Source organism: Scomber japonicus, chromosome 4, assembly GCF_027409825.1.
Source record: "Scomber japonicus isolate fScoJap1 chromosome 4, fScoJap1.pri, whole genome shotgun sequence".
Lineage (NCBI taxonomy): Eukaryota > Metazoa > Chordata > Actinopteri > Scombriformes > Scombridae > Scomber > Scomber japonicus.
The window spans coordinates 27160179-27183040 of record NC_070581.1 but is presented as its reverse complement, the minus strand read 5'-3'; the positions used below and the strand labels follow the sequence as shown (position 1 = coordinate 27183040).

At 38.4% G+C, this 22862-nt stretch overlaps 2 protein-coding genes across 2 annotated transcripts in view; both read right to left on the bottom strand.

Annotated features, from left to right (window-relative positions):
• LOC128357989 (serine/threonine-protein phosphatase 4 regulatory subunit 2-like) overlaps positions 1-22862 on the bottom strand; it is a 149332-nt gene that overhangs the window by 70362 nt on the left and 56108 nt on the right. The window lies entirely within an intron of this gene.
• LOC128357988 (synaptotagmin-2-like) lies at positions 1568-21346 on the bottom strand. The gene is made up of 9 exons (XM_053318439.1): positions 21181-21346; positions 16748-16963; positions 16245-16405; positions 11728-11856; positions 10773-10940; positions 10099-10266; positions 8975-9092; positions 8488-8621; positions 1568-7466 (listed from the first exon to the last, which is right to left on the bottom strand). The coding sequence occupies exons 2-9, from the start codon at positions 16941-16943 to the stop codon at positions 7251-7253; spliced, it is 1290 nt and encodes a 429-aa protein (XP_053174414.1). The 5' UTR covers positions 16944-16963; positions 21181-21346; the 3' UTR covers positions 1568-7250.

Here is a 22862-nt window from a genome sequence, read left to right as displayed (position 1 = left end):
TGAGAAATGTTTGTTTACCTAACATATGATAGTGTCCTCACTGTATTTGGTATATAAAGAGGACTGATTACATGCACTTTGTACAGACTGAATAGTGCTGAGTTTTAATCACTTGTGCGACACCGTCAGCACTGTATTACCTTCACAATGGTTCCATGAGTACTTAACTTAATGTTTGCCAGACTCTGTTGTTACTTCTCTGTGTGGTTTCAATGACCATGTTTCAGTTGTGTTTATATCCTTTAGAGAGGATTTAAAAAGCAAAAAAAAAACTAAAACCATCATCAAAAACAGCAGAGTGGCTAAACAGAGGAGACAGCCTGAGTGTGTGTAAAACAAATGTCCTATATTATGTTTTGTAGTAGAGATATATTTATTTATTTATGCATTTTTTTGTAGTTTTCATCTTTATACTTTGTTTATTCAATTTTCTTTTAAAGGAATACACCAATTATTCTGGCTGACTTAACGGCAATATTTCTGTTGTGATGAAAACACAAACACCAAAATCATCCATTTAGTCTCTAGGAGATGACTTTTTCTACTTTTTCTACTTTTTTTTTTTTTCTTAGCTTACCTAATATGGTGTGTGATTTGAACATCAAGCACATGTCAAAGTAACCAGTTATTAGGAATAAGGGCAGTTTTCATTATTGCTGCTGTGCATACATTTGTTGTACATATGATACTGTCACAACAAGTTAAATTCACTGAGCTGCCAGTTTATTAGGAACATCTGGTTACATCTAAAACAGTCCAATGTTACAACCCTGCAATATATCCCAGTTTATGAAGCCAGTCAGTTTTTGTTCTGGTAATTTTGGAAGTCATATTAACTGGTGCTATTTCAATATTTTGGTTAAGAATTTTAAGATTTTAAAATGTTTCTCATGCTAGAAAATTAATTTATCTAACATGAGTAATACAAATAAAAGCATGGAAGAAGCCAGTATCTTGCAGTTCCACAGTACCTCATGCTGCATTACCCATTGTGCTATCACTTTGACTTTATGCTTGAAGTTTAGAAGGAAGGCAGATAAGGTCATCTTGAGTTCTACTTGTGTTCCATACCAAATTTAATATATAAAACTGCCAATCTCAGCTTCATATTTTAAATTCCTTCAGCTTTAGACTTGCTTCAAGTGCCTGATTTTGGTGTCTGTGTCTTCTCTTAACTTAATGGGTGACTTGATGCATTCCTTTAACAATGTGATGATTTTGGAGTCCAACCAGAGCAGCATGTTGTAACACCAGTGTTATCTTTGGTCACATCCAGTAAACTGATTTACTCAAAACTAAATATAAGATGCGGTATGTGTAAGCTATTTCTACATGTGCTGTAAATATATTGATCTATGCAGTATATTCTATTTAAAAGTTTGAAATGTGTTGAATGATAGCTTAATATGCACATATTGGTTTATTCACTTTGCTTAATAAACTGTAAAGGGATGAAAATGTTTCCCCGTGTGACTTGAATATATTATGCATCAGAGGCAAAGAAGCTATTATGCGCTAGCTGAGCTGAAAACGCTTCAAATTAAACACAAGCAAGTCATGGTAATTAAAAGGCCTTTATTTCCTATTTGTTTTTTACAGAACTGGTAACACATATGATAAATTTGTAATAAGTTATTTGGTTCCCTTGATAATTTTTATAAGGATCCCCAACGTTTGTCCACATAAGGGTCAAGAGGAGTTTGTGAGCAACGTTTGTGTCCAGTCAAGGGCTAAAGCATGCGATCCACAGTAGGCACAAGTACTGACATGAACACGCGCACCACGACACTAGACACGAAGAAACACAGCTAGAGGACACAACCTGACTGTCCTCCTATGCTTTAAAAGATGATGAGGAAGAGAAAGAGTTGAGAAAGGAACAGAAAAAAGAGTCTTGAGAATACAGTTGCATCAGGGAGGAGAGGTGGAGAACTAAGCGCTCAAGAGGGGGGGGGGGGGGGGGGGGGAGTTTGGTACGGTCCTGCATGTTTGGCAGTATACAGTATGTCCATGTTGTAAACATGAAGGCCGGCATTCTTTACGCTCAGCAAAAGCAGATTCAGTGAAGAACTCAATGATCCTGCTTCCTATTCAGCATAATGATACTGATGGTACATAGCTGGTTACACATAAACAGGACAAAGACACAAACATAAAGCAAGGTGAAATATGTCTGGCATCGATTCAACACAGTCTCTACATTCTACATCAGAAGTATACACATCACGGAAAGCAAAAAATAGGAGAAGAAGAGAGTGATTACACATATGCACAAGAATACAAAGAAGAAATACAGCGAGTAATAGAGGAGACAAGACAACATGTTTCAAAGTGGTGTCTTTACCCGCTGAGAGGCTTTTCAATGCATGTTGACAAGATGGTAAATGATCTACTGAACTTTGGATGGTTTCCCTTTTTAAATCCCACCGTTTGTTAAAAAAGAAAAGAAAAAAAAAAGGACAACATAAAAAAGAATCCGAACAAAATACACAACTAGCTGTGTGAACAGTGCTCTAAAACTGTCTCAGTTTCAGATGCAGTTGTGCATAAGGTATTGTACATCTACACAGCTATCAACAGAACATATTAACCCCCATATTTCAAATATTTTTTAAGATTGAGTATTACAGTCACACACACACACACAGAGATGTACATTTAAGAATGAGTAATGTGTCCCATGCATGCAGACCTGTAGTGTATATTGTAGTTATATATTCTAGTGCAGATTTTTGCACCATGTCTGCTAAAGGGCCTACACTTCATCTATTTAACCCACATACACAAGCACACACACTCTGTCCCCCATAGAACTTAATTGGTCATGTGACCGTATAGTGACCCGAGCAGTTAAAGGAAATTAAAAAAAAATCTCTTAAATGTGCTATAAATTAACCTGCAATCACATTTGCCTCATCATCTGATGTGTTCTGTTTGCCTCTGCGTGAATTATTTTGGCATTGTAGATTCAAACAGTGGTGACGAATGTAGGCAACTGTAATCAGGTACTGGCAGTATTTTCGAAACACACTGAAATCATCTATTTAAATCATTCTCAGTGCATTATTTGGTCACATTCAATAGCGTTAATGGGACAGTGAATAAAGGAGATTGACTCGTAATATTGCATCAGACAATGTGCGGCATCACGCAGCACACTGGAGATTGTTACCAGGATAGATGTGGCAGTTTAACTTATAATTCTGCGACTGAGGTAAACTTAAAGGAAGAGTTCAACATTTTGGGAAATAAGAGTATTTCGCCTTCTTGCCAAGCATTAGATGAGACGATTGACACCAGATATCTGTCCAGTAAGTATGAAGCTATAACCAGGAGGTGGCTAAGCTAATCATCTTCTGGCTCAGACAGACATGAGAGTGGTAGTGATCTCCTCATCTTATTTCCCAAAATGTCAAACTTTTCACTTAATTTCATATCATGTACATGACATGATACGTATTTCCACATTTTCTTGTACTTTTTAGCAATACGTTTGTGAAAATCAAAACTCTATGCATAGTTCTATGGGAGGGATTCAGGCCTAAAACATGGGTGCCACTGTTTTAAGTTTCTCTCTTTTTGCTTTAATATTATTGGAGCTCTGACTTCATTGTTTTCTTAATACTACCAAAAAAGATGTCAGTGTGAGCCACTGATTTACACAATATATGTAATCACTAATACATTTTGATGTAGAAGTGGTAGAAGAGAAACTTGAAGAGTGACCCAGTTTGGTTCATAAATTGCACTCAGCCCATGAATAGAACACACTTTCATATATATATATTTATATATATCATTTTAGCAGTATTATTGATAACCTATTGTGATATTATATCTATAATCCATACTATCAAAACAAGGCATATACATTACTAATCACAATACTGTAAAATCAGCTACCTCTATGAAACAAGGACATCAACAGCTCTGAAAGTAGAAAAAGACACACTCACTCTACTAAACTCACAACTGTTCTCAATGCTCACATATATAGTAAAATGGATTTTGCCCTCTTGATGAACAAAGACCTCTGAACGGAATGTAAAAGAGAAACACTGGCCAAGGAAAAAGACATGTCAGACTTTTTTTTTTCATAAATCAACTCTAGCTACTCAGCTGAGCTCTACTAAAGAGTTAGTGCTTGAGTTTTATGGCTTTAGTTTTATCTTATTCATTTATCTTGTATACATGTACACATATCGTATAATAAACACAGTAAAAGAGACACAGCCGTGAAAGTTTTTCAGGTCATTTAAATAGAAGTGGAAAATAAAAAGTCCCAGGTAAACAAAGAGGGAAGAAGGGATTCCAAGTCATTCGTGATCACTGGAATGGGATTATTCATCTTTTGGCCCCTGGAAATGCATTTTATATAAAGATATGATCCAACAGACTTCATTCTTGGTCAGCACTGGCAGAAATAATGACTGCAATCTGCCTGCAGATCCAAGAATTATTCAATCTTCTTGTAATGAGATATTAACACTGTGCCTAATCTGCTGTTTGAAAATTGTCAGCTTATAGACTTGGAGACCCCCCATTCCATACATCAAAAATTGAAAACCTACCTTTAAAAAAAAAAAAAAAAAAAAAAAATCAATATCAATAAAATTTAGAAACAAGTCAAACACTGGCCTTCAGATAAGTGCTGAAACAAAATGTATGGCAGATCAATGGCTTCAAATCAAAATCTTGGATCACAAGGAGTTAGATAGCAAGCATGCGGCTACATTTTCATCCTACATGAACTCACACACAGTACTGGACGACACACTTGCTTAAGAATTTCAGGCGTGGAAAGGTTCTTATTAGTAATAGTACTCTAATATTTGTATGACATTCTCTCCAATGACCCTCATGGAAAATAAATACAGATTTGTTTCATTTAGAAAATATACAGTGCATCTTTTTCCCTTCGTTGTGTTACTGTATTAAAATGACAAATGACACTCATTTACGTACACGAGATATTTTTGCTTTGTCTCTAAAACATGCTCTTATGTACAGTATTTTTGTATAAACATGCAGTATCAACGTGTATGAACTATGTATATAGGCAAAACTACACACAAATGGGTTGCTTGATTGCTTCCATGTTGCCTTTTCTTTAGTGTTGCTTCATCAACAGAAAGAAAAAAAAAGATAATGTGAGTTACAAAACAGAAATCTGAACATGGTGTATGGTGGTTATAAAAAAAAAAATAAAGAGATACAATTTCCAATAGAGAGAAGAGCCGACATTCGTTAAATTCCAAATTTACATTGACTTTGCGTTTTTGTTGCACACAGTCAACTGGTGATTTTTGCTGTTGGTGCTCACAGACTAGTTTTAGTTAAGAACTAGACCTGTAAGCAGGTATACTGGGGTCCAAGCACCTGATGCAACTCAGGATTTTAATGAACAATTTAGCTTTCATCAATTTATTCAGGGCAACAACATTTTGGATTTTTCTCCACGTTCATCCACACAATTTTCCTTCAACAGAATATCTACAACACTGAACCAATTACATTCTGTGAAGGAGCCAGGGAGCAGCATTAGATGGAAATGTGTCTTGTTTTCTTATTAGAAGAGTCCATTTATATTAAGAGACCTGTCTGGCATGCCATGTGTGCCATAAAAAGATTCAATCTCACAACATTTGGTCACAAAAAAAAAAAAAAAAAAAACACAGATCAAAAACAATGTCATATCAGAACAGAATAATACCCAGTAGTGCAATTAAATTCAACTGTTTGGTAAGTTGTGTATGAAATACACATGGATCAGTGCCTTCTTCCAGACCATATCCTTGCAATCAAGTGAGAAAAGTAATATTCAAACAATCAAAAAACACAATCACAAAAAGCTGAGGCAAAACAAAGCAACAAATAAAAAAAACCCTGCTCACATAATGTATTCCCTTTGCTCTTTTTTTATCCTAAAAAACCAGCAATTATTACATAAATAATTATTCCTAACATAAATAATTAAAGCTCTGGTTTCTAAGGGTACTTAGATGCAACATTTGGATTTAAAGTGCTCGAGGAATAAAAGTGTTGTTTAAAGTGAAATAAAATAAAACAGAAAAAAAAAGAAGAAAGAAAGAAAGGAAGAAATGAAGAGAACAACACCGCTAACTGGAAGGCGTCCCTGGTAGTTGAAAATTGCTTATTTTGTTACTTGGAAGGCTTGTCTCCTTTATGACTGTAAGACGGTTATAGGGATTCCTTTGAAGTAAAACCCTTGTGTCAAGTCCATGACTAATGGCAGTAGCACTGAACAAGTGAGATACAGAATCAGAGGCGTTGGGAGGGGAGGTGGTAGACTGCAGGCAGTAATCGACACCTTGTAAATAAATACCCTCTTTACTGAAAATCCATCACTCCCTCCAATTCCCCCAACGTACCATTTCATGGATAAACTAACGCTAGTCATGAGCCTTACATCACTGAAAAAAACACAAGTGGTCAAGCTTTTGTATCCAACGTTTCTTTCTCATCGAGTGAAGTGTTTGAATAAGAACAACCCGTTTAGAAAAAAAGGCATGGAGTTTCAGTTTCCTCTCAGTTTTCCTGAGACGATGGGTGGAAGGTCAACTAATCAAAAAGGCAGTGTGTTTGTGGGTAACTGGATATGTGCCTATCCCTACTCGCTACCCAATTCTAGGAATGTACTTTAAACAAACAGAATCATCTAGTATGATAACTGGCAGGTGTGGAAAATGGTGCACAATACACCTAAGGAATGGACCTGCTTGTGTTATTTCTCTATCAATATGGCAGTATAAAGCATTTTATTATTAAGCACTATTCTAAGCAAACTGTGTCACTAAAGGGAAAGGGTGAGAAGTACAATATGAGTGATGTATGTTTTATCCCCTCTATCACCAGATACCCATATAAGCACTCTAACTGTTCTTCATAGTCTACTCTGTATTCTTAATAATGGAACCACAACCCCAATACAAAAATAGATCTAAAGGAAATCAACGGAGTATCTGTCCATCCTGGAACTTGTCTTCTTTTCTCAATGACATGATTTAATATAACATGAGGCTTTTTTAAACTATATTTCCCATCATGTCAAATGGTTTTCTATGGATCTTTTGAAAGGTGGCAGTAGGAGAGGAAAAAAGGGGGGTGGGAGGGGTTGGGGAGATTGGGGCGGTGTTCTTCTGGAATATACACTGATATGTGGGACCTGGGGAAATGATGGGAAATGTATGGGTTGGTGGAGGTGGAGGACAATGTGTTCTGGTGGGAGTTTACTTCTTGGCATTCAGGGCTGCGAGGGCGGCATCCACCTCCTCCTCTGGCTGCAGTGGATGCCACTGGGCGATGGGGCGACGGGGGTTGGCTAGCATGTCGGACCAGTGTTTCAGCCCGGCCCCTGTGCACTTGTTCCCCACCCAGATCTTCCCGATGGCATCGTTCTTGCCAATCTTGTCATAATCCAGCACTGTGATCACAGCTTGGATTTTCTGGGAAAATGGAGGGGGGGTAGAATTACAATGAAGTTCAAAATGCCATGAAGATTTCCTGGATACCAGAAGTGGAAAGTAACTGAAATCAAATACTGTTCTGTTGTTAACATTTTTTGGCCAGTGGACAGTTGGCCAGTGTTTGGATGTGCAGTGGTCCCATTGTGGTGGGTACTGGGTATCTACATGAAATGGATGGTTTGTGTGTTGCTTACTTATATTTTCATACACACTATAGATTTGAGTTGTTATGTGTACTGTGTTGTTCTTGTTTGTTTTCTGCATGTTTAATGCCAGTTTATTTGTCAGATTAATAATGTAGGAAATCAATTAGTGCAGCAAAATTAATGTTTATTGTTTGTATGTACTATATACACTTACTGATGTGCTATAAAGTGAGCCTATGTCATGTTAGAGGTCACTGTGGCCAAATATGACAATTATGTTAAAATGGTAAAATATACAATATTACACATAAAGCAGAGTCATGAAGTCATTAGCTCTAAAGTTTGGTAAATCAATTTGCTACCGGAAAAAGGGCAACTTTTACTGCTTATGCATTAACAATTATGTCTAAAATGGAAATGTGTTATTTCTTGTTTTCAAAAGTTTCACCTTGTTGTTTTGTTCTAACTCTAATGAGGAATTGTCTGGGCATCTTTTCACATCCACACTCCATACCCGAAAAACATAAACTATAAGTTGCCAATCATATCCATGTAAAATACAAGAAACAATGGCACCAAGACAGGAATGTATATTTCACATGCATAGAATTGCTACCCAGTACCTGCTTGAAGCCTTCATATAAAAAGATGATAAGATTATAAAGATGAGAAGGTTGCTTGGTAGGTATAAGGATTAGTTACACATTTGCTTTTTGCTTTTTACTCACATGTAGTATGTTTTAACCCCAGTTAATATCTTTAGAACAGTACTTTCATTACTGTAGGATAATGTTATACTGCTTACACCCCTGATAAATGTTAGAGATTTTTAACAAATTAGCTCATGTTCTTACCTGCATTTGCTCAAGAGGAATCTCAAAGCTGAAGGACTCATTGTAGTAAGGATTCAAAGTGTTCTTCTTCACCGTCGTCTTCTTCTTCTTCAGCCTCTTTCCATTCTGCAGCAGGTTGATCTTCACATAGGGATCTGAAAATGGAACGAATGCAACATCATAACAATCTGATAAAAATGCACTGTACATGCATGTCTGCGTTGCAGTGCTGTAATGCACCAACAGATGGGGCCAGTGCTGAAGCCGGGAGGGCAGGGAGCTGCTGCATGGTGAGTACTGCAGCGTCAGCACGTGAGCAGAGCATGAGCGACCTAATGGCTGAGCTCAAAGGCACGATCCTTTCATACACTGCACTCCCCCCGTGTAAGCATTCACATTTCACATTAGACAAACACAAGTGGCTATTTTTATCAAGACCTGAACACTGAAATAGTGTCAAGTGTGATAAGGGCAATGCAATGTCTGATGTTCAGTTCTGTGCATGTACCTGACAGTCCACCCACGTCCATTTTCTTCAGGTTCTTGGCCTCCAGTATACAAATGGTGAGTTTGCCAGCAGTGGGGACATAACGCAGCGAGATGCAAATGTCACCCAGCTTCTCCGGCTGTGATAAGGAGGGAAGGGGGGGAGAAAGTCAACCGAGGTCTGAACCAGAATTTATATATTTTCTCTGATCGTACTATAAACGTGCCTTTTAATCTTAAACATGCACCTTCAATATCTATAATTCCTGTTGCCATAACTGGTAATCTTAAATACATCTAGCTGCTTTTTTCCCAATGTTAATAAAATATCCGAGACTGCAAGCAAAATTAACTGTAGAGTGAGTATTCATTCTTAACATGGCTCTGGGGAGGCCTGGAGACGACGTTGTCTCATTGATTAAAACCTGTTTTTCATATTCTGGTGCAGCACAATGGTTGAAGTGCCACATAACAGGCTGCATGGCCACAGAGGAAACAGTTGCAGTGCAGTTGGTTAGAAAAGTGTGTCTTTCTGTTCTTTGAATCTCATCAGCAAGCAAAGTTGCCTCCCTATGCTCATGTGATCTGGTTATTTTTGTACTACTGTATGTCATCTAGTGCGCAAGCTGTTCAAGGCGCTCTATATGAAAGAAGTGAATAACAACAAATGCGTATCACTATGTTTAAAATCTTTTTCACAGGTTGCATTGTGATGCAAAGGCATTGTACTATAAGCTGACATTAGCTACTCACAGACAGACTGCATTGGTATCGACATGTCAGCCAATAAGTAACAAAAAATGACAGAGTAAGAAGATATGTTTAAGGTAATTAGAAACAGACTATCACCATCACATAGTTTATTCACCAGAGAGCACTGGTTATAAATACCCGCACTCAGTACATATCTTGGTTTCAGAACATCAATAATCAAATTTTAGGGATTTTTATTAAAAAAATCTTTGTTTTATGTTAAAAAAGAAACAAATACAGTATGATATATTGTTACCAGTTATATAAATATAATCTTAAATTCTCAAATATCGTAAGGGTCAGCCTCAAAAGTCCAGCAAAACATACATTGGATGAAGTAATGGATATAAACAGCAGGTTTTTTTAAGAATAATTCTGCAGCATGACTCATACCTCTTCTTGATCTGCGCTGTCCAGGTCTCTCCACTCCTCAATTGCCTTTGCCAGGTCAAGGGTGTTCATGGGTATTTTAATCTCACCGATGACATCATGTTTAGAGAAGCGATCAAAGTCATAGACTGACATTACCAGAGTCTTCCCTCCCATCTCCTGGAATGGAATCTGAAGACAGAAAACAATCGAGTTTTATTGATTTAGATACAAAAAAGAATTACAAACGTGAAAAAAAAAAAAAAGGGTTAGGGGTTAGGGCATCTGGATTTACAGATCAGAACTATACAGCCATATTGATTGTGACTTTGGCCTGCGGGGCTCAAAATCACCTGACTTAATATCATGCTGCTTGAGCAGAACTGGCCTGACTTTATCAAGCTGAAGCTGTTTGGTTTGTTTTTAAAGAGCTGTGTCAGCAGGCAAGGTGCACCAGAGGTGGCCTTCTCCTTTAATCTGATTCTCTAGCACATTCTCCCTGTTGGACACCTTCAAAATGTCTGCTGCTTTTTGCCACTGCTGACCAGAAATGTTAGTGAAAGAGAAAAAAAGAAAGAGAGAAAGACAAGAGGAGCGGTTCACTATTAACAGGACCCGTCAACACATCAAACAGCTTGGCGTGCATGTTGTTTTAATAAGTAATAAGAAAAAGGTGACCACAGGGTGTTTCAACTTACCTTGAAGGTAAAGCTCTCATTGAAGACAGGATTGAGCGTTTTCTTGTGAACCTTTGTGTCAAACTTCTTCTTCTTGTCAGGGAGGACGAAGACCTTGACATAGGGGTCAGAGGTGCCACCGCTGTCCATGGAGAGGAGATCAGCTGCTTGCAGGATTCCAACAGCCAGCTGTGGAGGTAGAAGAAAAGAGTCAGTCAGTGTAGCCCTTTTCTCAATTCAATTCAATTCAAGAAGTCAGTAACTTTATTCTCACTTTGCAAGCACAACAAAATTACAGTTGCGCCAACCTGAAATGATGCTTTTGTATTTAAGACTTTACACATTTTTACATGTAATAAATGAGAAAGAAATATAAAAACTATGAGCTATAAAGTGCGGAATCTAAGCAATTAACTACAAAATATAAGCAATATAAAGTGTAAAAAGCAATTCATGATAAAATACAACAAAAAATACAACTAGCAAGGTGCAAAATACAGTAAATGTGTTGAATGGGTGGGTGTAAAAATACTCCACATGATCAGTGGTTTAAAGTGACATGTAAGTAAATAGATATAGCACGTGCCTATTGATTCATAATATATTGGCACATGCTTAAAAGATACATGAAGCATTATCAGTCTTAATCTCAGTTCAATAGTGCCAAAGCTTTCAGGGAAGAGGCTGTTTTTCCGTCTATTTGTACGGATTGATCTGTAGCTCCTGCCTGATGGAAGGAGTTTAAACATCTAGCGTCCAGGGTGTATAATGTCTTTTTTGATATAGATTCAGTGTGTTCCTGATCCAGTTTTTCCTTTAGGATTATCAACAAAGAAATACCAGGCCAGAGAAATGCCACACAAAAACTGAGGAAAAGAGTAGCACATGATGCTTACATAAGAACTGGAAGGCTCTGCTTCAACTTTGACGAGTTCATTTTGAAAAGAAAGTGTTAAATAAACTAGTGAAGTCTTACCTTGTTCTCCTGGAAGTCATAATCAATGGAGTACTGCAGCTTCCCGAGCTTTTCTTTCTCCTTCACTTCTTCCTCTTTCTCATCTCCAGTGAGTCCGGGCTCAACGTCATCTTCTTCATCATCATCATCCTGTTGTTTCTGCAAAAAGACAGAAAGGGACCAAGCGGCAGAAGAAAGAGTGAATAGATGGTTTTGAGTCTGCTGCTGTGCTGAATACCAAAACTTGGACATCAGCAGTCAGGTTAGTCACAACACCTACCTGCCACTTACCACCGCTCACCCCGGTGTTACAAGTGCAATCTGTTCATCGATGACCACGGTTGCAACCTGACTTGATTTCACTATTTCTTGGGTGACACCATTTGCTGTTTTTTTTTCTTCATGAGCATTACAAGTAAGCTAAAATCAGAGGAAGTGAATTTCTCCTGGACTACAAAATGTTGTAGAAATGCCATTTCAATAGAACTCTGTGCTATTATGCAATGAATAGAGAGAGACAGACAGTGACAGAGTGAGAGAAAGAGAGAAACAACAGAATATAAACAGTCAAAATACAGAGGGTGGACAGAAAAACAGGAACACCTTACATTAAAATGCAATATAATAAAACAGTCGTGCAATAACCTCTGGAAGTTCCTTATTTTTTTACTCATAAAAAAGATGACTTTAATTACTGCTAATTGGTTTTTCAATTTAATATGACTCAGTGGAATTGTGATATTACAAGGGGTGGACAAAATAACAGAAACACAACACAAAACAGGACTTCGATGCGGGTGCACAGGCAGCTACGCAAATCCCAAGTATGACTCATCCCAAATGAGTCATATTAAGCTGTTAAAAAAGTTTCAAAGATTGTGATGACTTATCCCACACAGAGAAAAGTTGGATCTGCAAAGATGAGCCAAAGCCATATGAAACATTTTTATTCCCTAAAACATAAACTTCAGCCTTTTTGACACAAAGCTGAACTTCTCAACTGAACTCTTACATACTGTTAAGGTCTGAAGTTTTCCTAAACTAACCCAGGATGTAAAATTAACAATTACCAATTAAATCATTGACTGTTATTTCCTCCTGTTTTATGTAACAGTGCACCACAATATAGCGAGACTGTGAATGTTTGTCCATAAACAAAAAGCGTAAAACCAAAACAATCTCTAAAAGCTTAATTAAGGATTAATCACCCATGTATTATTGACTGATGAGGCATGAAAAGGCATGGGGAATGAAAAATAGATTTATGGTCCACAAGAATGGTATATGGACTAATTATGAGGGCTTACTGTGAATGGTCACAATAGGAACGGTATGTAAGGGTTAAAAAATCTTCTATTTATTGCAGAGTTATAGCATTGCATTGCACTATGCGTAAGGTTCGTGTTATTTTGTCCACCCCGTGTACAGTGTTTCCTATATAAGCTGTCACAAGAAGCAGAACGTCCTCACTGAGGAGCTGAAGGACAGAGCTACAAGGAAAAGATGTGATTTGATCAAACCACTGATGCAGTGATTCCTGACACCTTCCTTGAAACGCTCTCAAACTTGATGAAACTGCAGGCAAATATCCTCCGATAACCTGCTGTGCCATCTGATAGTGTAAGCTGTTTGACAAACAGGTTTACTTCAGGCCAGACAATATTACTGTTTGCTGTTTCTCTTCTCCTGACATCCCAAAGTCTCATTAATCTGTTTACACTCGTAATGTTGATGGGATTTTGTTTGAAACTGAATTATCTGTTTAAGACTCATTTTGTCATTCCAAAAATATTCTAAATTTTCCAATTAATACTCTAATGTGAATAACTGTAACACTTGATCATATGCTGAAACAAAATCCAGCAGTTTACTGACAGTTAACTGCTCCTGTGGTAATCAGGGCGCCATGAAGATAAGTCAAGTCCTGTGTTATCGTCCATCACAACCAGTGACTCTTTCATCTTTTTAGAGGCAGTCAAGACTAATCAAATGATCCTCGATGTGAATATTAAAGTAAACTGTATGAAGCTGGATAATATCTCAGTATGGCCTACTTTCCTATGGCTGTCTTCTTGAAAAAACACTGATGTCTTCACAAGACTGGAGGGTCCAGCTACTCACTGCTGAGCTGGAAGAGGAACAGGGCACACACACACACAGAGAATACACACACTGTCGTACACACTACATATCATACTCTACACCCACATACACACACACGCACGCACACAGACACACAATTGCTTACATGCAGGCTCTCATGCGTGCTTAAAAACTCACGCTCTCTCCTCTCCCCCTCTCTCTCTCTCTCTCTCGCGAGCTCTCTCGCGAGCTCTCAAAAACACACATATTCTCACACAACAATCCTTATTTGTGACATTCTCTATCTTTGTTATTATAAATGCTTTTCATTCAAGCATGCCAGGCCACACAATGCAGGATCCAAGGAAAGGTTACTCTCTGATGGCAAATGTATTATAAACTTTTAAGAGGACAGATAAAAGTTATGTTTTCAAAACCTCTGAGACAAATTTTTGTCTTTTTGGCCCAAAAATTTCTGTACATGTGTTCTAAGTGAAATGCACACATCCATGGAGGGATCATGCTATATTGAGAATTATCAGTTTTTCTCAAACTTCCAGTGGGGGTTCAAAGAAAAAGACATGGTATGTCTGAATGTATGCCCTTTGGTCAACTCCATGGGGCAAATTACAGGATCAGTACTGAGGTAATATTATATGAAATGTGTGACAAAACCAGTCAGTTCATTGTAGAATTATCTTTGGATTGACTGAAATCGGGCCTCTGCAGTTGACGGCAAATGTGGGCAAACATTCTGGCCCACCATTTCTCCTCAGTGAGACCCAAGTGCTTCAGGGGAGAGAGGGCATCAATGACTGTCACCTAGAATGTCAGCAGCATGGGTCATCCAGGAAAGTTACTCTCAAGTCAAGTTGTGGCCATTCAATGGTACCTACTGCAAGGGCATATGCTGGTCTTTGTCAAGAGATACAAACAGCTTTATCTGTCATGGAACTCGGAGCGTGTTTGCACAAGTGGGGGCACAGTGTGTAAAATTTCAGATTCAAGTCAATTTATCTCTGGAGAGAGATTGTAATGTGTGTAAGGTGTCGGTTTTTGGTTGTGTTGCACAATTGAGGCCTGTCATGGTGGAAACATGCTCTAAGCTCTCAGTTAGGTAAAGTTTCATTCTATTGTTTGACAAATATCCAGCTTACCCCTTGCACATGCATGTTAGTGATCTCTAGTGAGTTGCTGAGTGCACTCGTCATTCAAAGGCTCAACCAAAGGATGAGTTTCATGTTCATTTCAAACCATAGACATCTGCAATTAAACAAGTCTTTGTTCTATTGTTTTTTGCCAAAAATTGCAATCTCTATATATTCAAGACATAGCAGTTGGTGCGGCATATCAGTTCAGTGGTTTTTGCGAAGCAGCTTAATCGCTCCCATAGATTCCTCAAGCACCCGCAGCACCTAAGCTTGCAAAAAACTAAGGAAGCCATAGCACTCATTGTCATCATCACTGCAATCCATCCCTCCAAGCCCAGCCCACCCCACCCCCACCTTTCCCCCCTGCCCTGGTCTGCGCTTACTTAGAGCGGCCAGAGAGGGGTGCCGCGTGCTATCAGACCTACCGTAGGCAGAGAAGTCCACCACAGTCAAGATACACGGAGCACACATAAGACACAAAGCAGGAAGGAGGAGAGCAGAGACAAAGGAAGAGATTGAACTCACAGCAGACACCAAAGAAGGGTAATCACAGCAAATGCAGTCAGCTACACTGTAGGGACGAGGAAAATGACAGATAGAAAAGCCTCCTCATTAGCACAATCATATCTTGTGCAGCAGAGCCATTGTGCTTTTAAATAACTGCACTTTTACATGCATTATTGCCTTATTGCCCTGAACATAGTATATCAAATCATCAATAACGTACTTATTGATATTATTATTATTATTATTATTATTATTATTATTATTATTATTATTATTATAAGCCTAAAACAACCGGATTGTGCTAACTACAAATTTTCATAATTACTCTTTAATGGCTGTGAAAACAATGTCTGGGCTAAATAGATTAAGAGGCATGTCATTTTCCACTCAAATCCCAAAGCACAAGTAAGAGAAAGAGCAACAATACATTAATGACAAAATACAATAAATAACAAAAAAAAAAAAAAAGAGAGAAAAACAAAAGATAATCATGGTGGGTATAAAGAATGTCATTATCACCTGCGGAGAATGTACTAACTGGGTTAGAAAGACATCAAAAAGGTATGTTATGCTAATGATCTTTAATCAAATACTTTTACATACGGTTAACTTTATTCTTTCATTGTTGCTGGACTAAAATGTATAACATGAGAAGTACTGCTCCAATGTAATGCTTATTGTAAGGTTTATGTTTATAGCTACATGTATATTTTCTAATCTAAGCTGTAACATAATAGATTCGTAAACTGGTTAAAATTGTCCTGCGGCTGCGACACGAACCCCCGTGGTGGAACATACCTCTCCCCCTTTCAGGTTCTTCATTCCCATGTCCCCCTTCCCCTTCTTGCCCTTCTTGTTCTTCTTCTTCTTGCAACAGCATTTCTTGATGATGCAGAAGCAGCATGTTAGAATGAGTAAAGCAGCGACCACGGCAATGGCAATGATGGCCCAGGACGGCACTGAGGAGAATATACAGACCAATGTATAGATGGCACAGTCACATCCACAGAAGAAAGAAGCAAATACTTTGACATTTGACCAACCAATTATTTAGCCTCTCCATATCATGTCCTGGGCCAAATATATTTAGTAAGAGGTGCTAGGTTAGCAATTAGATTGGGTGAAAATTTGATTTCTCAACCATTAGGAAGGACAGCCAGTGATCAATACTGAATAAAGACATTATGAGGCTGCTGATGCCTGCAGCGAAAGAGAAAATCTAATTCCAAAATCATTGCTGAGAGTCACATCAATACAGGTTGGTTGATGGGAACAGGTTTGAGGTTTGGTTGGCTACTCACGTGGGATCTTGTCGAACTGATTCAGAAACTTGTTTCTGATCTCATCGAAGGCATCGTTCTTGTTGACTGGTTCGGTGGTGTTGTCAGTAGAGACTACTGCGACAGGGGCTGGAGTCACAGTCAAGGCACTGGCCCCCGTTGGCTGAGCAGCTACCATCGGCGTTGTCTGATGCTTGAACAAGTTGAACTTCGTCATTTAGGCTGCACCCACGGTCCCTGAAAAACAGCATGAAAACACTGTCATTTAGAGAGGTCAGCGCTCCAATAAACATCCAACCGAGAATCCAACCGCCAATGACTTAACCTCCCCCCACAGCACATTAGCAGCTGATTAAAAGGTTGAATCATTCAGCCAGTTTTCATTTTTGTGGAGAAATTAAAACCAATTCAGGTTCATTGTAATATGACTAAAACAATAATGATAATAGCAACGATAATAATGCCAAAATTTATAAGGAAAGAGGGAATGATTCACAGTCTTTCTCCAAAAATAACTAACTTAACAGCCTATATGGATGAATAAGGTTTGGTGCACAGAGCTGCTTCAAGACTAGTCCTTATATTAAAAACCAAACTGAGACGGTGAACGGTTACTCTTCTGAAAGTTCTATAAATAATGAAAAGGATCAAAAGGTGGCTGCAGAAAGGTGGTAGAAAGGGTCAGCTGTTATCATATTAGTGGTTTGATCCCTGCCTCCTCCTGTCTTGCTCCTGAATGTCTTCTGATGTGTTATTATGTAATATTTTTAAAAAAGGAAGAGGCTTTAGATATAGTCATCTTGTAACTTGGGAGCACTGGGGTAACATGCAGGTCATACTAGATGGAAACCAAATTATTAATCCTGCACCTGCTGATGGTGTTGAGAGAGTATATCTTCAAAAGGTTCACATCTGCTAGCCTGTTCTACTACATCTGGAAGCCTCATTGAGCTCAAGATTTCTATTACATGAGACAAATACTATTTAAAAAATAAGCAAATAGTCCATAATCCTCCAGAAAAGGTCTCTACTGCAGTTAGTTCTGCACTTCGTTGGGTGCACAGTGCAAAAGCAAATTACATGATGGAAAATGGCATGGCAAGGTTCGCTGTCATACCCGAAGACTTCATTCAAATCACTAACACTTCAGTGTTAAAACATTTTGTTGACAGAGTGGCACAGGGTTAGGGTTACACAAACACACACACACACACACACACACACACACACACACACACTCCTTGGATATGTCATTCAGTCTCTGTTAGCTTAAACAGGGAAACGAAGACAGTAGGTTGTGTAATACACCCCCATAGAAATCATCATCAGTCAAATCCTTTTTTTTTTGCTACAGGCAAAATGTCCATGCATGTCACAAACAGAGAAACATAAAAAGACAGCTGTAAGCACCTTGCCTGTGAAAAATGAAACTATTTTCAAAGCTTCAGATGGGCAAAAATCCAACTGAATCCCACATACTGTATCTAATGTAACATTCAGAAAGGAAATTGTAATACCTAATTCTAGGCTACATCTCTAAGCACATATAAATACATTTATGTTCCAGAAGAACTTCAGTTAATGTTCAATGCATCTTATTTTCCCCATGAAAGTTGCTTCAATATGACACACTGGTGTAACTATAAAATTATGATTCATAAAGCAGAATCTTATAAAAACTCAGACGTACTGTCCAAAATATGATTGTTCAGCATGTTATATATCTAAGGCTACGGTTAAACCACAAGCCGAAGTGGCCCAAATCAGATCAGATTATTTGTTAACAAACCAAATCAGATTTTTTCACATCATATCTGGGCCACTCGATCTCTGACTGTCAGAACGATCGGACCGGAATTTGTGTGTGTTTTTTTAAGGTCTCACTTCTCTGGGCATGTGCCTGTCATCATCATTTAGTCTCATTTGCTGAACATTTATGGAGAAGCTTCTATTCAAGCCAAACTGGTAGGAACTTACCACAACTGGATGCTAGCACAGCCAAGTCATCCATATTATTCATCCAATATCCATTAAGACTTGTAATGTGAACGTAGCCTAACTCTTAAATATGGCAGACAAGACAGGAAGTGCAAAACGGCTGCACATCGTTTTGGAAATGTATGATATCTGATCTTTTTTTTTATGGTTCAATTTCCACACAGGAATCTATTTTATAAAATGATTGATTATGGCAGTCTGCACCACAGTCTGCCTTTTTGCAGTGATTCCAATACAAATCACAGGGTTGTGAGGTCAGTGGACAATGATTTGAGATCAATTACCGACAATATTTATAAGAAATATCCATCAATGCTCAATTTATCAAACCTTTGTTTTGTCTGGACGCTGCCCTGCACTCAAACCAACAGTGCCTGACCTGGAAAGCTGTTTAAATTACAGAAAGGAACAAAATGAACAACTACAAGCCATCCTCCAGTGGTGTTTCCACAGGCCAAACAAATGTTCAATCAGAGCTCTTATCGGTTCCAGAAATCGCAGTGTGTCAAGTGCAGCTGGAAAGCAGCGTGTCGACAGAGTGATGAGTGATCGGGCGAGACCTCGATTCAGAAAGCGGGCGATAGATGACAAGCATAACAAGAGCAGACTTCTGTTGTTGATTTTATTAAAGTGATGGTGATACGGGCAAAAAAGAAGAAGAAGAAGAAGTAAAAAAAAAAGAAGGAATTTCCCATTTCTCAAGTGCCAATTTTTCAAGTTAGTGCCAGAGATGCTGCCTCTATTTATTGCTACGTATGAATTATTCAAATTCAGGCTGGTAACTGGAAGGATACTCTTATATTATTCAGGGCCTGAACCAGTGTAGTCATTTTAAAATATATGTGTCTAAAATAACGCGCTGCTGTTATGCAGGCTGATGTTACAAACGACCAGCATCTTAAGATAATATACTGAGAAGGGGCTACGGTATGCATTCAAATGAGTTATTGTGAATATTGAGAAAAGGACTTAGAATCACTTTCACCCATCTCACATTTGAAAATGAGCTTATTGCTTTATAAAACAGCAATAAAAGGCCTCACTGTCTCCACTCTTTATTATACAGTACTTTAATGTTAAAAGTCTTCACCTACATCTAAGTTTTATGTACATTTTATCATGTTTGTCCCTCACATCGGGCCAAGCCAGACCGATTCAATTAACATTCATGGATATGTGCTCAAGCATTTTATCTCCTCCACTCTGAGGGTGATAGTGAGGACAGACAGAGAGGACACGGACTTGCGCTATTGTTTTATGACAGCCATTAGTCCTGTTTCATAGCCAGCTCTAAGCGCTCACTACAGACAAATCAACTACATAAACAGCTTCTTTTTTTTTTCTTTAAAGAACGCAGTCTCACACTTTCAGAGCCTTTTTACAAGACTAACAGCTTACAGCCAGGCTAATGGCTTTGTGAGACATTCTATAGGTTTCTATTAGCCACATGCAAACAATGGCATGCTAACATACTCAAAATGACTGACATGCTGATGGTTAGCAGGTATAATCATCATCTTAATAAGAAAGTGGTGTAATTGTATGCACATTATGTAGGTGCAGGGCTATTAGAAGATATCAAACAATGGAAAAATAGTAACGCCTGCACACTTACTCCAAAGCTACAATGCAAATTTTAATTCAAATAGACAAGGTTTATGTCCAAAAGGGATGCTTGTCAGGTCAATTTTGAATCAAAACTAGTCTATTTGAATTAAAATTTGAATTGTAGCTTTGGAGTAAGTGTGTGGGCATTACTCCCTTTCCATAATAATCACCTTCACCATCTTAGTTAAGCCTGTTGACATGGTAACATTTGCTAATTAGCCCTAAACACAAAGTACTGCTGAGGCAAATTGAATGTTTTAGTTTTGTTGGTAACAAAAAAAAATGAAAAATGGATGAATTAAAATGTTTACCTGATGATGGAGCAAGATAGAAAGTCAAAGGATCACCAACGTTATTATAATTCATCCTGAGTGGAACATGAATGTGTACCACTAATGGCACACCGTCCAATAATTGCTGAGACATTTAGCTGAAAACCACAAATGTCAACCTAATGGTAGTGCTAGAGGAAAAGTCAGACCAAAGTAATGACCAAAGTAAATGAATCCTCTGGGCTCCATGAATGTCTATTTCATGGCAATCCATTGATTAGCTGTTAAGATATTTCAGTCTGGACCAAAGTGGTGGAACAACCGACAGACTGACACTGCCATCCCTGAAGTGAAGCAGCTAGTGCAGCTAAAAACCAGTAACTGAAATCATTCATATTCAGAAACAACTAGATACAATAGAGAGATGCAAAGGTTTCACACTTGTGAAGCTTGTATAAAGTTATTTTTACCCTAAAGCGAAGAAAAAAAAACTGTGACTCTGACTGGAAGGCTGCTTGTTCAATCTCACTACCAACAGATTCAATCTCAGAAAGGAATTAATAGAGCGCTGCTTACCCTTCCCTTGCTGCCACCACTGAGATGTCCTTGAGCAAGGCTCTTAACCCCTGTTTGCTTCAGTGGAGGTGCTCAGTGGGCAATAGATCAGGCTGTGATTGTATTGGGCAGCTTCCAGGTGAAAATGTGTGTAACTGTGAGTGTGTGTGGAGCAGAGTGTTGTGGAAACAAGGGTATTCACACTCGGTAAACGTACCCCTAAATGAATAAAAGAATGAATACAGCTCTTATCCAATACGTATTTCATGTAATACTTGATTACTGAGCTCTGTGGGAGTTTTGAGCTCCGCTTCCCAAAGTGCATCTCATTCCGTTAGCGTTTGAGTTATCAGAATAAGTTAAAACAAAATGGCTCTGCTCCACGGCCCAGAGCAGCGCAGCTATGGGCATGATCTGGCCCTTATCACTAAACACACTGCTCTGAGTTGGATGGGGATCAAGCACTTTTATCTTTGGTGTACAAACAAACTGCATACAGCAAGCCCATATACTAACACAGCAGTTTTAGAGAAAATTTACTGTGAAACATAAAGGTTAAACGTGCCTCTTAAACTCTACCAGCTGAGACGCATGAGGGTGAAGACAGATGGCTTCAATATGTGTAAAAGTCACAACTGTGAATTGCAGAAATTAGGGAAATGCTGTGTTTTCTGAGGGAATGTTGTGAGCATGTTTCATTCAAAAGTAATTCAATCTGACATTTTTACACATACGCATTTATGAATGTGCCTAATAACAATTAGTTTTGTGATGGAAAAACACATTTGCTTAAATTTGAACTGCAACTGCTTGAGCACTGATATCTACCTAGGGAAGTAAATTCCAAAATCCTTCTCTTAGCTTCTTCTTCTTAATTGCACCTTCTCCTTTATTATGTGTGGTACAGTACCACCTTGATTCTTGCATGTTATACAGTACCATAATTTCATAAGAAATATTAGCAATAAATATAATTACAAGGAAAATTTGGAGAAATATTAGAGCATCATCTTCATTAGAGAAAAAAAATGAATCGCTTACAATCACTCAATTACACTTTTAGCCAGGTATTCTTGCTTAATTACCCCCCACCTGTCAAACTCTAATAATAACAACTACATTCACTCAATGTCACATACATGAAAAATACTACTTCCTTATCTGACGTCATGCATGTGATGACCCAGAGACCACATAGTGTGACATCCTCCCTAGTGACGGGAAACCCCCAGCCTGCAGACAGGACAGCTCTGTGTGTGGCGGACTGTGTTTATTGAGGGCTTATTAGCACCCAGGTCAGAGCCAAGAGAAAGTCATGCAGCTGTTTCATTACACAACAACAAGTACCCTGAACAGCAATTAACAATCTACAGCCAGACGGTGAAGTCCTTTGTTTTCCCCTCGGTCCTGACAACTTGCCTCTGTACCACTTCACACAGCTGTCTGCCATTGGCCAATCTATACGTGTATGTGTGTGCGTGCGGCTGTCTGTTTTAAACCTGTATTTCCATCCCTACTTGCAATTAAATGGAGCACATGGCTCAAATCCCAGAAACATCTTAATACTCGCTTTCAAAATGGCTTCTGTGACTAAGGAGAAAACTGGTCATAGGGGTCATGTGACTGCTGCTCGGGGGCAACAGTCAGGAGCAGTGGGGCGGCAAATTAAGTATTGAATATTATGCACTGTGAAAAGGTTGTTG